Raw genomic sequence first — 16175 nt, forward strand, 5'->3', positions numbered from 1 at the left:
TGGCTCACGGGCCCAGCCGCTCCGCGGCATGTGGGATCTTCCCAGACCAGGGCTCGAACCCGTGTCCCCCGCATTAGCAGGCAGATTCTCAACCACTGCGCCACCAGGGAAGCCCAGCAAATATTTATTGAATGAATAAATGAGTGAATGTGGTAGGGAGAACTGAGCAAAAGCGAGAGCATAGTGTGTTTGTGAGCATTGCTCCAGTTTGTAAAAGTAGAGTTACTGATTTTTTACCTAATTGTTTTCATTCAGCAGACCTACAAAACAAAGTGTATCACAGATACCCTCTGGTTTTGGTGCTGGGAAAAGAGAATCCCTTTCTGTTGGATGTAGGCTGCTACATGTTTTGATTCTAGTAGCAATATGGCAGGGTTAAGGTCGACTTTGTAGGATAATCTGGTGCCTGTTTTTGATAGATATCATGAAAATAGACACTTATTTTCAAGATGCTCAAACAGATGATTAGGCGAAAGCTCCAGCAAACCTTGAAACAACAAAAAGGAAAGGTTTTCCCACTCCCACCTCCCATTACTGTGCCATCCTGCAGAGGTTTCTGCAGCCCCACAGCCTCCTCCTTGCTTCACCCTTTTCCCAGGTGAAAAAGCTTTGCCTAGGAAGTACAGCGTGCGACTGTCAGCCTAGCAAGGAGACAGTTCTGGAGAAATCCACTCCACACGCAGTGCTCCCAAGCCCCTCTCACGGGAAGGGCATGATGTGATCTGCAGCAGGCAGAGCTGGCCCAGGGAAACAAGAGGCTGGCGTAGAATCCTGGGGCCCTCATGCTGGAAGGGCCCTCCAGAGAGTACTTCCCAGCCACCCGCCCTCCACTAGCTGGACAGTAGAAAGATGTGTCAAAAAACAAATTCCTGGGTGAATACATGGAAGATTAAATGAAAGAGAGATGAGTTCACGGCTCCAGAAGTCCCCGCCATCCCACTTGAACAGAAAGCTAACGTTGAAGCCACTCTGTTCTCCATAGCACGGTTTTGTACATGCTCAGCCTTGGAATATGGTTGCCATCTGCTGCCAATGCACAGGACTAAGGAAGTATCCGGGAGGGTAGGAGGAGGCCAGGCGGGAAGAAGAGAGACACTCAAAACAGGCTAATGATCTCCTTTGCGTTGGAGTCTAGGTTTCAGAACATCAGTCCCATACTTCAAGAACAAAACGGCGGTGTGTCTTAGACCACACCAGGCGCCAGCACATCAGATAAGACCTGCGCTGTGTGGCGCTCAGTCACCGAGCCTCCAGAAGTACTCACAGTGAAATTAAAGGAGCAAACTGAGGAGACTGAAAGGAGAAAGGCTTCGCTTCAAACACAGTCAGGAGGGCTCTGCAGATATGTGTCTTAGGGTTACAGTAGCTCAGAAATGAATCTACTAATTAAAGGGCTAGAAAATGCTATAGATCCCAGGAATTTAAGGATCTTAGAAGAAATGAGACATTTCTCCATACGCTCTGAATACCTGGCGATCCTTTAGTAGAATCTCAGGGTGAAAGTGACCTGGCTATTGTGCACTTGTTGCAGATTTAAACAGTTGATTAAGAATTACAGATGGCTGTACTAGAGGCATGGGTGGGTGGTCCTTTAAAAGCAGAAAAGGCTGTTAAGCAAAGCCAAGTACGACCAGAGCGCATCTCTGCAAGGCAGTGACTAGCTGTCGGATCTTCCCAGTTTCCCTGATATTATCTGTATAAACTGTTGGTTATGGCACAGAATCATATTGCTAATTTATGTACTGAAATGACATGCCAGCAAATAATTATTAATCTGGAGATATACACTAGTGAAAAAAAATTACAGTTAACTTTGCTTTTGAAAAAGGTTAGCTAGTTGAAGGCAAGTATTGTTACATATTCAGTAGTAGGTCTCTATCTCAAGTTTGAGAATTTGCAAGGTGGGGAAGCAAATCCTTTTGGCCATGCAAGGAAATAATCTCCTCAGAGATATATGTAATATAGATTTAGAAGCATTGACCATCCCAAGCATGCAAAAATCACCTTAGGGAGCACAAAGTGATTGCCCAGAAGCATGTCACACGCAGTGCCTTGGTGTGGTCGCAACAGTAAATATTTGTTGCTGCGTGAGCTCTGGCCTTGACTCCTGTCTGCCATCAGGAACAAGTCACACAACTGTGACTCACCCATAATTAGAAGATTAGTAATGCCTTAAATCTATCTTGTATACTGTTTCTCTTCTTAGGAACCCTATATGCTTTCAGATTCTATTTTATTTGTCCTACACCATCCTTGTGAGGCACAAGCTTCTTTCTCTTACACGTGGGATAATTGGTCCACAAAGGAATAACTTAATTCTTTGTCTTTAAATATGAAATGATTGATAACCATTATATGACACAGCTTATTGTACTATTTTTCACATTATTTCAGGTTTCCCAAGCAAAGGACATATTTTATCTTTCTCATTATTATTTTTAATTGGTTTTCAGAAAAGTTGAGATAAAAACAGAATTAAACAAATATCCCATGGAGATATTTGGTGTTCTCTTTTCTTTCAAGAATAAATTAAGACCGTCTCTGCTCCTCTCTCCTGACTCTCTCGGCAGATAGCCAAAGTCCCATGCCAATTTTCAAATGAGTACGCGTTCATTCTAATAGCTGGATCACAATCCCCCTGACTGAGGAAGCAGCCTTGTAAATTCATGTCTGCGATCTGCAGAAGTTACTTTTGATTATAAACTTTAACAGTTGACCTGAACCTTTTTAAACAGTACTAATATGTGACCTGGTTGTGAGTTCAGCAATAAATTTATATCTAGTATGTGAAAGGCCAAAGAGAAAACTAGTGTCTTTTTATCCTCTCTGGTGACCCACACTAAATATTGCATATTTACTTTGTAAATGAGGACACCCAGTGGCCACCAAGTGAAAATATTCTAAACAATCCCTGACACTGTTTATGCAAATATAAATACCCATTATCAAAGCTGATTGATAGATAATCTCTGTAACATCTGTTACCGAGCAGTTTACCTTCACTAAGTTAGGCAAGAGTGCCTGGAGTTTGGCCTGATCACTTTTATATCACATCACAGATTGGCTGTCTCTTCTCACTTTGAGTTGCAAGGTTCCACTGAATTTTCAGATGACAGGAGGACCCAATGAGCTGTCTCTTGGGGGAAATGGAACCAAAGAGATGGGAACAGTATGGCATGTGTCAGAAATCATAAATGAAGGAGCACAGATTGTGGGAAATGCAGTGAACACATAAAAAACCAGTTGCCTTAGACCTTGAATTCATACTGAACACTGAACTTCCCTGATGAGAGGGGGTACGGTGATAAAGGACAGGGCGAAGAGCAGTACCCAGAACTGCGGGGGCACAAAGATCCGTGGGACTACATCATGCAGACATAGCTCAGAGAAAAGGTGCACCCTCAGGAGCCACAAGGTGCCTACTTGTTGTTAGCATGTTTGTGATGTGTGGTGGAGAGCTGAGCAAGTAAACCCTCAGACAAGACCCACTCAGTGGAAAGAAGTGTGCTGGGCAGAGTGAGGGATCTGATAATTTGTGATGGTGGTTGTAGTTATAACAAGGCAAGGTGCTAGCCTTCGGGAAGCTGGGAGTCTTCTTATAGAGATAAGGCGGGCACAAATGCAGAAAAAATGGAAAGGCACAATAATCAATAATATACTGTTAAGGACTGTTAGAAAGTTCAGACCTATCCTACAACATTCAGGTACAAGAAACATTTCCTTATTTTTCTATAGAAAATTAAACCCAAGGTCCCTATCACTAAGTTAGCAAGAAATTTAGTCAAGTTTTAGGGCTCCCTTCCCCTCCCTAGACTTATACAAAACTCATAAAATCTAGGGATCAGTCAGATCCTTAGCCTTTAATGGTCTTCATCATCAACATGACTTGTCTACCTGACAAAGATGCCATTTTGGCTGGTACATCTGACCGCCTGGTACTACTGTGTTAGTTGAGTTTAGACACACACTTCACAATGGTCCTCTCTGCTGAGCAAGGGCCCAGCCCAGGAGCGTCACTGTTCCTCTCAACTGGGTGTCTTTTTATGTCCAGCCTCCAAAAGTGTGCCAAGCAATCACCCCAACTGGAGTCGTGTACAGGCAGAGACCTCAAACCTTGGCACCTTCGTCATTTGAGGAGAAGTTGATTCTTTTTCTCCTCTGTCAGGCCACCTCAGTCTAACTCCAAAGCACCCGTGTCCCCTTCCTCACCCAGAAAGGGCCCAGCTTAATTCCCCATAGAGGACCTAGATTCAAAAAACAAAGGCTTTTGTCTTGGGCCTTTGTTTTCAGGGCTTAACTTCTGATTTGGGTTCTAAAGGCACAAGTCCCTGGAGTAAAGGAGCCCAGAATGGTATGGAAGGTTTGGTCTTTCTTAATCGCCTTATTATTATGAAAGTCTTCTAATTCCATGGGGAAAAAACAGAAATTAATGTTTCAGTTTATTACCTCACCCATCAGTGGGAACTAGTTAAAGAGAAAACTCAGGATGGAGTTCAGTAATCAAAGAAGGCTCCACAGAGAGGGAAGAACTTTGAATAGGGTTCTCAAATGGTACATAAGATTTGGTAAAGTAGAGAAAGCACAAGAATCTCAGAACTCAGGACAAATTCAGCAGGAGAAGAGAACTAAGAATGAATGCAATACATCAAGAGATGGCAAAATGTCCAACTTCTTAGATTAATGCAGAGATTTTATTGGGGGAAAAATGAGAAAATAAGATCAAATCAAATCAGTGAAGTAAGTCAAGATAACTAGAATGTTACCTATAGCAATAGAAGACTCTTACAGCTTCATATCTTTTTTCCTGTAATATGTAAATAATATAATAAAATATTATATAAGAGAATACATCAAGAATATACTAAAAATAAAATAAAAATACAATACCTTACTCCTAATGAGAATAATTATGAAGTATGCCTTCCACTTCACTTACTTACCAGTGCTTCCCAAGGTTTTAAGTTCTGACAACAATTATTTAGACTCTTCTTCATCTCAGCATGAGCCAAAAAGGAACTTCCATCTTATTTTTTCTTAAGGAAATCCTGTGCCTGCTTCTATAATGGATCACCCTAGGTGGGCTGTTGAGATGTAGTTTCTGCTACTTTCTTAAACTGGCCCACATCAAATCACCTCTGTGCTTCTATCTTAACCAGTCATCCAGCAAAACAAATTTACCTTTTTCCTGGGCTTTTCCTTGTTACTTTGAGATAGAAGGCCTTCATTCCTCAGTAGGAATCTACAGTCTATCATGGCTCAAGTCCACACTTTCCATAGAGAAAGAGTTTAGCCCCCTCCTACCAACAAACAGCTATGCTTAAAAACCAGCTGTCACAATGGAAGCAACTTATTTTTTTTTCCAGGGAGACACAAGCAAAGAGATCATTTGAGCATGAATCTGAAGATATGCTTCAAAAGCAGTTTCAGAACAGTAAGCAACAGAGGGGGTTCTGTGAATTGGGAAGCTCCGTGATTAGTCAAGAAGCTTTTCTAAAATGACACTATAGGGTTCTGTTTTCTCACTTATTGAAGTTCAGACAAAAGTTTTCCCAAAGTCAAAAAATTAATTTCTTACCTAACTATATTTCATCACCAGTTGATGATATTTTCCAAAGGAATGCCATTCCTGGGAGTTATGCTGGATCTTTGAACTCACTGAAGTTAAAATTTTGTTTTTCCTTTAAAAAATAAGCATATGATGATGCAGAGATCAAAAGGTGAACAGGTTAGTAAGTTAAAAGATGCCTGTTTTTTTTGTTTGGTTGGGGTTTTTTTTTTTATTTTTGGCTGCATAGGGTCTTTGTTGCTGCGTGCAGGCTTTCCTTAGTTGTGGTGAGCGGGGGCTACTCTTCGTTGCAGTGTGTGGGCTTCTCATTGCAGTGGCTTCTCGTTGCGGAGCACGGGCTCTAGGCACACGGGCCTTCCGTAGTTGTGGCTCACGGGCTGTAGAGCACAGGCTCAGTAGTGGTGGCTCACAGGCTTAGTTGCTCTGCAGCACGTGGGATCTTCCCAGACCAGGGCTCGAACCCGTGTCCCCTGCATTGGCAGGGTGATTCTTAACCACTGCGCCACCAGGGAAGCCCAAAAAGATGCTTGTTTTTATATAAACACTGTTTAAGTGTATAGTTTCTTCTCAAGAAAAATAACGGACCTAATTTATTAACTGTGCATTTGAATACATGGGCCCTTCTTTAAGGCCTATCCAAAGCAAGTTCAAACTGCATCCTTTGTGAATTTAAGTAGATCATTTTGTTCATTTTTTTATCCCACCCACAGATGCAGTATCTCTGTGTTTTTGTTCCCCAGATTTAGTGAACAAAGGAAAAGGTTACAATAGGGCACCAGCTAAATTTGTAAGGAAAGAGCTTTAGGAAAAAAAAAAAAAAATCAAACTCCTAAAAGGTGTCTCAAAAGGTTTACAATATAAGAGGATTTAAAGGCATCAACCTCAGATTTCATTGATTTTTCTCCTTAGTCCCAGCAGGTCCTCCCTCTTCAAGAAGAAGCCATTTCATTTCAGCTTTGGAATGAGGGCATAGGTGTCTTTCAGAATGTTGTCTAGGATTATAGCTATCCAATGCCTTTGTTCACAGCCTTAAAACTTAGCTTTCACAAGCTATACTGTAAGAGAGTAAAGGTGTTTGAACTTTCAGTGTTTTAGTCCACTGGAATCAGATGCTCAAAGTATGTAAATTCATAAAGTATGGGGCTTGATAATACCCCAAAATGAAGTGTTAACTTATGTTTAGAATTGGTTCCATAAAGTTGATGTACAATTATTTGTTGATTAATTGTTTGATAATATCCTCACCTCATAGCTAAAAGGATTTAAGTTGGCTTAAAAGAATATTCAATACATTAATAAATAGGAAAATATATTTATCTATAGCTATAAAAAAGAAATCAGAGTAGAAGTAAAATAAGGAATTGAATGAGGTCAAGGATAAATTTTACATAGAAAAGCATACCATAGGTCCTATATAGTTGCTAAGATGTGGCCTAATATTTCTTTTACTCTTTCAAGTAAAATTTTAATGTTTATTTGTCACAAAACTCATTTATTCATACAACTATAATGCTGACACTGGTCCCTTTATTGAGTTTACAATTATATAAGTATATGAAATACATATATGTAATACACATTTTGAAATAATTTTTTAATTTTTTATACAATATTTAAAAGTTGCTTTCCATTTACAGTTATTAAAAATACTGGCTATATTCCCTGTGTTGTACAGTATGTCCTTGAGCCTATCTTACACCCAATAGTTTGTACCTTCCACTCCCCCACCCCCTACACTGCCCCTCCCCACCACTGGTAACCACTAGTTTGTTCTCTATATCTGTGAATCTGCTTCTTTTCTGTTACATTCACTAGCTTGTTGTATTTTTTAGATTCCACGTATAAGTGATATCATACTGTATTTATCTTTCTCTGTCTGACTTATTTCACTTAACATAATGCCCTCCAAGTCCATCCATGTTACTGCAAATGGTGAAATTTTCTTCTTTTTTATGGCTGAGTAGTACTCTATTGTATATATATATATTGATACCACTACATATGCTTCTTAAGGACCTTTAAATACTTAAAATGTGCTCCAGAATGGATGAAAGTTCATTAAATGTATGAATTACATATATGAATGAAAATTCAAGTAATATAAAAGACATACCCAACCATAATATTGAGATCCTTAATAAAAAAGCATTAGTAATTTTAATATCTCTGTCTACCTGAAATAATAAGCAGTGACTATAAAAGTACATACGGGGTGCTCCCAACTTTCATTGGTCATGTATTCCTGAAAATATGTTTGTTTGAAAGTCAGATTTCTGAAAGTCGAAGAATTGATTTATGTTTTAGGAGAAGAATTCTGTTACTGATGATAAAAAAAAAAAGAAAATGATGAAATCGCTAATGGTTCCTGTAGCGCAGGCTTAAGACAATCTGGAAGATAGGGGAGAATTCTCATTGGGAGATGGCCCAAAGCATCCCCCTTATCGCCAGGAATGGATAAGTAAAGCAGCACACCTCTCCTTGGTGTAAGCTGATGACCTTCCCGTAGCTCACCTGCAGGGGCAACGAGAGCTGGGATATGCCAGGCGTATGGAGCCCCTGTAGGAGAAAGAGGTCTTGGTCTGCCCACCACCTTTCACTTGCATAAGTGATTTCCCCAGAGCCACCCTCCAAAGACTGTGGAGATGCCAGTGAGATAGAATGAGGCGGTAGGGACATACAGGACCATCTGCTGTAGACGGTGGAACCTGTGAGCAAGCAACCCCTAACCTCCTGTGTGCAGAGGCTCAGCAGGTATCCCCTCGACGCATAGGTGAAGTATATACATGACTGAGGTCTTGCCCCTGGCAGGGCAACAGATGTCGATTTGGGGAGGAAGAGGCCTGAGTTGCCACATGCATCCCAGCTTTCTCCAGCAAGAACTGGCTCTTTCCCAGTGGGACCAGCTTGGTAGGTGGCACCAAAATGTGAGAGTTTAACATCATCACTAATCACCTGATATATGAAAGAGCAACTTCAGCATGCTATCAAAGCACAATCTGGGAAAGGGTGTGATAAGAGGCTGGCTTGTGGAGGCCTGGCCACCTGGCCCTATTTCATGTGCTGACCCACTTAGCGCACGTGAGCCTGGCGGCCCAGATTGAAAGCTCAAGGGCTCTTCAGCCCTGACATTTGACTTCGGCCTGTTGACTTGACCAAAATTCATCTTGGTTTTAATTTGAGAGCTGGTGTTTCTTTCCAAGCCACAGAGACATCCAATTCCCATCTCCCTCTACAACACCTCACCCTTGCACTAGTCTCATTTTATATATCCGGGCTGAGAAAGGACTGGATTTCACACCTAATTAAAAGAGATTGTATTGCCTGCTGTTTCCTTTCTTGTTCCTTTTCCCTTGTGCACAGGCAGCTTTTTTATTCTCATGCTAAGTCCTATCCCTGGACACCCGCCGTTTCAGGGACAGGCAGGACCTGGGTTCCTACAGCACAGAGAGCCAGGCCCTCCATCAGCTGTTTCACCACAAGCAGAATACCCCTGCAGTACTCACTCCTGCCTCAGCCTCACCCATACTGTGCTCACTCACAGAACACGATCACTTAGAATACATGATCGCTTTCAGGAGTAGAATTCCTTGTGTGTCCTAGTGAATGCCATCACAGGCTGACTACGTTTTTACTCTAGGGGAGAGAAGGTAGGTTACTATTTTAAAACACACAGGAACTATTTTTATCACTTTTTTCATTTTGCCCCATCAGTTCTTTGTTCACACCACTGTGGGGTTTTTTTTGGGAGGGGAGGGTGACATGGCATCCCCAGACACACAAAATCTTTGTAAAGTTGTATGGTTTTGTAGATGAGGGTTTGGTTTTTTTTTTTTTTTTTTTTTTTTTTTGAATAGCCCAATTGCCTATTCAGTGCCAATCTAAGAAAGAATGGAGTTAACATTTTCACACCATTCCTTCCTATACAGTCTCTGAATAACCATCTAATCAAGGTTTGTTTTCAATGGGGAACAAATCTTCTACAGTAGAGTATTTCAGATTTATTCCGTTGGAATCTATACATTAATGCCCACTGGATGAAAGGGACCTGTTTCACAAAAGCCTGGACATTGCCTTGCAGTGACAGAAACTTTTTCCCACTGTGTTAGTGTTAAAAATGAAAGAAAGCCTGGGAAAGGACTTGCTTCAGCATTGTGTGCTGGAGGGACGAGGCATGCTTGAATGGACCGGCAGGGTCCCCCGTCACATCTGTACACATATCAGCAAAACGATTCAGCCTTTCACGGCTGCTCACTGCAGTACAGGACCAGTGCTCTCGGAGAAACGTTTAAAAATTGTGTCTCCAAAAATCCAGCTCGGCTAGTCAGGTCAAGTTGTGTATGTGTGCAGGTTTGAGTTTGTCTCTGTGGTTTTTAATGAAGTTGGTAACAACATTACTGCAATAACCCTAACTCAGACTATTTAGCAATTTTTGTTGTGATTATCTCCATAGGGTTACCTGATTATTTAGATAGACTTGACCAGTTCAGTCCAACAAGCAGTTTGAATTTTCTTCTTGAGACTCTGTGTTTGTGTGTGTGTGTGTGTGTGTGTGTGTGTGTGTGTGTGTGTAATGTAATGATAGCTCTTGTTGTTGACCATTTCCAACTCTAAAGCAACCTCCATCATCACTTTCAGCGTCTTTATCTTTTCTTCTACGTCCTGAGAATTAGGATGGCCCTCAGTCTTTGGGCAATCCAAGTTTCATTCATCAGCAATCCAGTATCATGTGATAAAAAGAGTATCAAGGGGCATGGGTTCTAATCCCACCCTTGCCACTTACTAGCTGTGTAAAACATTGGTCAAGTCATTTAGATACTTTGAAAGCCTCGACTTCCTCTTACATCAGATAGTAATAATAGGACCTGTCCTGAAAACATACAGGATTGTTATAAGGAGTAAATGAGATGATACATGTGAAAGAGTTTGTACACTGTAAAACACTACATGGTTATTAATTGTTATGATAATTGTGATTGAGCTTCTTCCCAGAATTATCAAAAAGAAGGCAACTCTTTGTAATATATAACGCTAGTGATATAACTGCAAGTGGTGCTATGAGCAATTGTGGGTTTAAAGAGTGTTTTCACCTGTGTGGAAAAAAAATTTTTTAATAAGCTCATCCTACTCAGAGATGGTGATTTTTATCAGAGACTCAACCAGTTTTAGTACTTACCATTTTACTTAAATGATGGAGATCTTGGTGATAGTAAAACTGTATATAGAAAACTCTACATTTGAGTGCCAGGCCTCACTTTTATCTCTTGCACTCTTCCATTTATAAACTTCAAAAAATGTTCTTTATTAGATGACTGAGGCTAAGATGAAGTCCCAAGGCCTAGAAACATGAACAGCATGCTAATTTATGGATAGGTATAGAAGTAGCTGGAGAGCATACTGGACAAACATTTTCACACAGCTTTACAGCAGACCATGGACACCTAAGGGCCAGACTTCATTCAGGGGCAAAGAATGCAATACAGTGAAGCAGATAAGAGTGTGAACTCTAGAACCAGACTGCCTGGGTTCAAATGCCAGCTTGACCACCAATTGCCTACATGGCCTTGAGTGGATTTCCTAATTTCTGTGGCCTCAGTTTCCTCATCTGAGGTATGGGGATAATAATACTACCGACATCATAGGGTTGTTGTGAGGATTCAATGAAATAATATACATAAAGTAGTTAGAACTTGACACATAGTAAGCTCTTGAAAAGTGTTTGCTCTTGTTTTTATCGCAGTACACATGCATCAGGGACTCAGCAAGATGTTGGAATTTGGTCTGTTGACTGATTTCCTGAATTTTCCTTCCTAGGTTATTGGGCCCTTCCTCTGGTGCCATGTTTTGTATTAACACAGCTATAGAGGATTCATCATGATTCCTTACTCTGGCAAAGACAATTTGTTTTATATAAAAGAAAAAAAAAAGAAACAGTAGCCTAATGAAATATTTTAGGCACGTAACAGACCTAATGGAAGTCGGAATGAGAAGGAATTCTCTTATGTAAAAATGTGCACAAATCAAATCACTGAAAGAGAACATAGAGCCCATAGGCATTTATTAAGTTAAGTGGATATATGTGAGGCTGACTAAATGTAAAGTTGAGAGCAAAGGAAATGAATTAGTACATAAGAATGAGGTCATATCCACTGAGCTCAGACAGCATGAGGAGGTAGGGCGTAGCAAGGTAGAAAATCTAGTTGAGCTCAGACTTCCCTGAGCCGGCCCTCTCTCCTAGGGCAGAGGAGAAAGAACGTGAGGAGGCGGACATTCCTCTGTGTGTAGGCCATTACCTCTGGGTTACTTCTAACAAGATATAAGGATCTGGGTCACAGCCAACAATCCATGCTTGGGTCACCTGGTTTTGAAAGCCTACTTACTTGGCCTCCCTCAAGCTGATCGTTCAGTTGTGAAGGCAAGAATGGGGAATCTGACTGAAGAACGGTTTGGAGAGAGGGATTCTTTAGAGAGGTAAAGTAGAAAAATAGGAAAGCCCTAAAACTCAGTGTTATAGACACCTGTTATCCTTCTCAGTCTGGGGTCTAGATGTTACCAATATTATCCCTTGCCTGCACAGCCTGGGGTATATGGGTGGCAATAGGTCAGGCTATCCACATTCTCCACGTAGCTGACTGCTGCCTTCCTACTGGGAGCTGTTTGATACCTCCCTCCAGCAAGCACAGAGAGCACCCAATTCCTGGGTGATCGTACATCCCACTCAGGGTTTACTCCTGCTGTCGTGACCTAATTATCAACAGTGCTCCCTTTCACTTTCAAAAGTGCCCAGTTTGAATGGCAAATATGGTCACCTAGTGTACTCCAGTCTCAGGTCAACACTGCCATCTTTGACCTGTTTAACATTTCTTCTTCAGTAAGTCTCGGAAAATTCAGACAACCACCACATCACAGACAGCCACCCTAGAAAGTACTCAAACAGGTTGTGAGAGATGATGAGAAAAATGTGTAGATACAGAAAGCAGTGGGCAAGTGCCCCTTTAGCCAGCAGATTGCATTCTAGAGCCTGTCCCTCAACTGGAAAACATGGTGGCAGCTGTTGGGTGGATATCTTAGACAGGGTTGAATTTTCCAAGAATTTTTGCCCACCTCGTATGGATTTGGGGTATGTGCCGTATAAATTAATAGGAAGGGAATTTGACTATAAGTATTTTTGCTGTCTATGAATAAAGTAAGAAATTTTGATGAGGAAGATGTAAGCTTTCTTAAAGGGCCTGCTTAAGCCTAAAGTGGAACAAGTCTTACATTTGCCTTTCAGCCCCTCTTTGCTGAAGTTGTAGTATAGCAGGCAATGACCCATCTGTGTTTTAGGCTGCTCTGCTTCAACTGACAACCCTGGCAGAAGGTCCACGGGGTTAAAATGGATTCAATACACCAAAATAGCTGGAGCACTGCTGGAACAAAATTCAAGGCCTTGTTCCCATAGGACATCACACCCACAAGTTGACCCTTGTGCAAAGCCACAGAGCCTGCTTGTGTCTGCAAGGGGTGGGGGGTGCTTCTAGGGGCCATGAGCATTGCCCACCTGAGACTAAATGTTAGGGATGCAGTCAGCTAGATCTGACCCATGCCCTGTCTTGTGTCTCTCTTGCTGTGCAGGTGACATCAGTTGCAAGGGGATGACCGAGCGCATTCACAGCATCAACCTTCACAACTTCAGCAATTCCGTGCTCGAGACCCTCAACGAGCAGCGCAACCGTGGCCACTTCTGTGACGTGACGGTGCGCATCCACGGGAGCATGCTGCGTGCACACCGCTGCGTGCTGGCAGCCGGCAGCCCCTTCTTCCAGGACAAGCTGCTGCTGGGCTACAGCGACATTGAGATCCCGTCCGTGGTGTCAGTGCAGTCGGTGCAAAAGCTCATTGACTTCATGTACAGTGGCGTGCTGCGGGTCTCGCAGTCGGAAGCCCTGCAGATCCTGACGGCCGCCAGCATCCTGCAGATCAAAACGGTCATCGATGAGTGCACGCGCATCGTGTCGCAGAACGTGGGCGATGTGTTCCCGGGGATCCAGGACTCGGGCCAGGACACGCCACGGGGCACTCCCGAGTCAGGCACCTCGGGCCAGAGCAGCGACACCGAGTCGGGCTACCTGCAGAGCCACCCGCAGCACAGCGTGGACAGGATCTACTCGGCGCTCTATGCCTGCTCCATGCAGAATGGCAGCGGCGAGCGCTCCTTCTACAGCGGTGCGGTGGTCAGCCACCACGAGACGGCGCTCGGCCTGCCCCGCGACCACCACATGGAAGACCCCAGCTGGATCACGCGCATCCACGAGCGCTCGCAGCAGATGGAGCGCTACCTCTCCACCACGCCCGAGACCACGCACTGCCGCAAACAGCCCCGGCCGGTGCGCATCCAGACCCTGGTGGGCAACATCCGCATCAAGCAGGAGATGGAGGACGACTACGACTACTACGGGCAGCAGAGGGTGCAGATCCTGGAGCGCAACGAGTCCGAGGAGTGTACGGAAGACACCGACCAGGCCGAGGGCACCGAGAGTGAACCCAAGGGCGAAAGCTTCGACTCGGGCGTCAGCTCCTCCATAGGCACCGAACCCGACTCCGTGGAGCAGCAGTTCGGGCCCGGGGCGGCGCGGGACGGCCAGGCCGAATCCGCGCAACCGGAGCAGGCCGCGGAAGCCCCGGCTGAGGGCGCCCCGCCGCCTCACCAGCTAGAGACCGGTGCCTCCTCCCCGGAAAGAAGCAACGAGGTGGAGATGGACAGCACGGTGATCACCGTAAGCAACAGCTCCGACAAGAGCGCCCTGCAGCAGCCTGCGGTCAACACGTCCATCGGGCAGCCACTGCCAAGTACCCAGCTCTACTTACGCCAGACGGAAACCCTCACCAGCAACTTGAGGATGCCTCTGACCTTAACCAGCAACACACAGGTCATTGGCACAGCCGGCAACACCTACCTGCCGGCCCTCTTCACCACCCAGCCCGCGGGCAGCGGCCCCAAGCCTTTCCTCTTCAGCCTGCCACAGCCCTTGGCAGGCCAGCAGACCCAGTTTGTGACAGTGTCCCAGCCCGGCCTGTCAACCTTTACTGCACAGCTGCCAGCGCCACAGCCCCTGGCCCCATCCGCCGGCCACAGCACAGCCAGTGGGCAGGGCGAAAAAAAGCCTTATGAGTGCACTCTCTGCAACAAGACTTTCACCGCCAAACAGAACTACGTCAAGCACATGTTCGTACACACAGGTGAGCGCAGGCCCCCCCTGGAGAGCTGGCAGCAGGGGGAGGGGCTGAGGGGGCTGGGGAAGGGGGGGGGCAGGACAGCAGGTGCAAGGGAAGGTACGGAGTCATCTTTCAGATTTTAAGGAAGACCCCATTGTAAACCATCTTCTAGAAGCCCCGACTATGCCCCCATCCCAGGAACCAAGCACCCTGTCACCGAAAGACAAAGTCACAGAAACCCTTTGTGGAAAAGGGCCAAATGAGAAAACCTAATACAGAATTTGCAGGCACAACATTCCTTAACTTCACTGAACTTTGAAATATGTTTTTGATCCTAGATGGTTAGAACTGGAAAAGTCCTCGGAGATCATATACTCCAGTCACCTTGTGTTACAGACCAAAGTCGTGTAGGCAGAACAGGGATAAGGGTTTTAGTCTGTAGTAAGTTTTATATGAACCATCAGCTTGAGGAGGCCACAACAAGGCTGATGCAAGCGGAGGCTGCATTTATGGTTCCTGAAATGAGGAGGAGTGATAGACTTGCTCTGTTTTCTAGTGCTTGTTCTCTATTTTCCACATCTAGATACCACAGTCAGTTCTGTGTACTCCCTATTGAAAGGACAGTAGACTCACTGGGGCACACTCAGAGGAGTATGAGTAAGATGGAAAGGGACGTGAAGCCATGGCATATGAGTCATTGCTGAAGGTGCCAGAGGTGTTCAGCAGTGCCTAGGTTTGAATTGAAAGTGCCTACTGAGCTTTGTCCTCTTGGCAAAGTTGCTTAACCTTTCTATACGTTAGTTTCCTTGTCTATATAATGGGGATAGTAGTGATATTTCTTTCTTGTAGTGCTGTTTTGAGGATTAAATGAATTAATATATATACAGTTCTTAAAGCAATTTCCAGCACATAATAAGCACTGTATAAATGGTAGCTATTGTTCACACTGTTAGCATTATTTAAATAGTTTGGAGGGAAGATCCCTTAAGCTTGTTTTGTTTGGGTCCAAAATGTAGAAATGGACCAATGACTGGAAGCTATAGAGAGATTCAGTTAAATAAAAGAGGAAGTTTGTTAACAGGCAGAGTTGCTCTAAGACAGGCAGACAACCTCCAAAGGGAGTGAGTTCCTGTAATTAGAGGTGTTCAAGGAGAGAATGGAAGATCATTTCATAGCAATGTTGTAGAGGCAATTCAATCATCCATCAGGTGAGTAGTTGGGCAAGATGGTCTTTCATCCCTGGAGTCCATGATTCTAGAGCTAAGATCTCCTGACCTCCCAGCCAGTGCCCTATCCTAGTTCCGTAATGGGACAGGCATAGAAGCGAGAATTCCATGCATGCTCCTCCATATAAGGGACTACATATGTGATATGATTTCACATGGATTCTCTTGTACCTGAAAATACCTACCCCAAT

General features: G+C 43.8%; 1 protein-coding gene across 5 annotated transcripts in view; it reads left to right on the forward strand.

Annotated features, from left to right (window-relative positions):
• ZBTB20 (zinc finger and BTB domain containing 20) overlaps positions 1-16175 on the forward strand; it is an 808814-nt gene that overhangs the window by 761356 nt on the left and 31283 nt on the right. For all 5 annotated transcript variants that reach the window (XM_057544981.1, XM_007181901.3, XM_057544982.1 and 2 more), the window contains one exon: positions 13178-14782. In XM_057544981.1, the coding sequence (XP_057400964.1) occupies positions 13178-14782 (1605 nt within the window). The remainder of the gene's footprint in view (positions 1-13177; positions 14783-16175) is intronic.

This window comes from Balaenoptera acutorostrata, chromosome 4 (assembly GCF_949987535.1).
Source record: "Balaenoptera acutorostrata chromosome 4, mBalAcu1.1, whole genome shotgun sequence".
NCBI classification, from domain to species: domain Eukaryota; kingdom Metazoa; phylum Chordata; class Mammalia; order Artiodactyla; family Balaenopteridae; genus Balaenoptera; species Balaenoptera acutorostrata.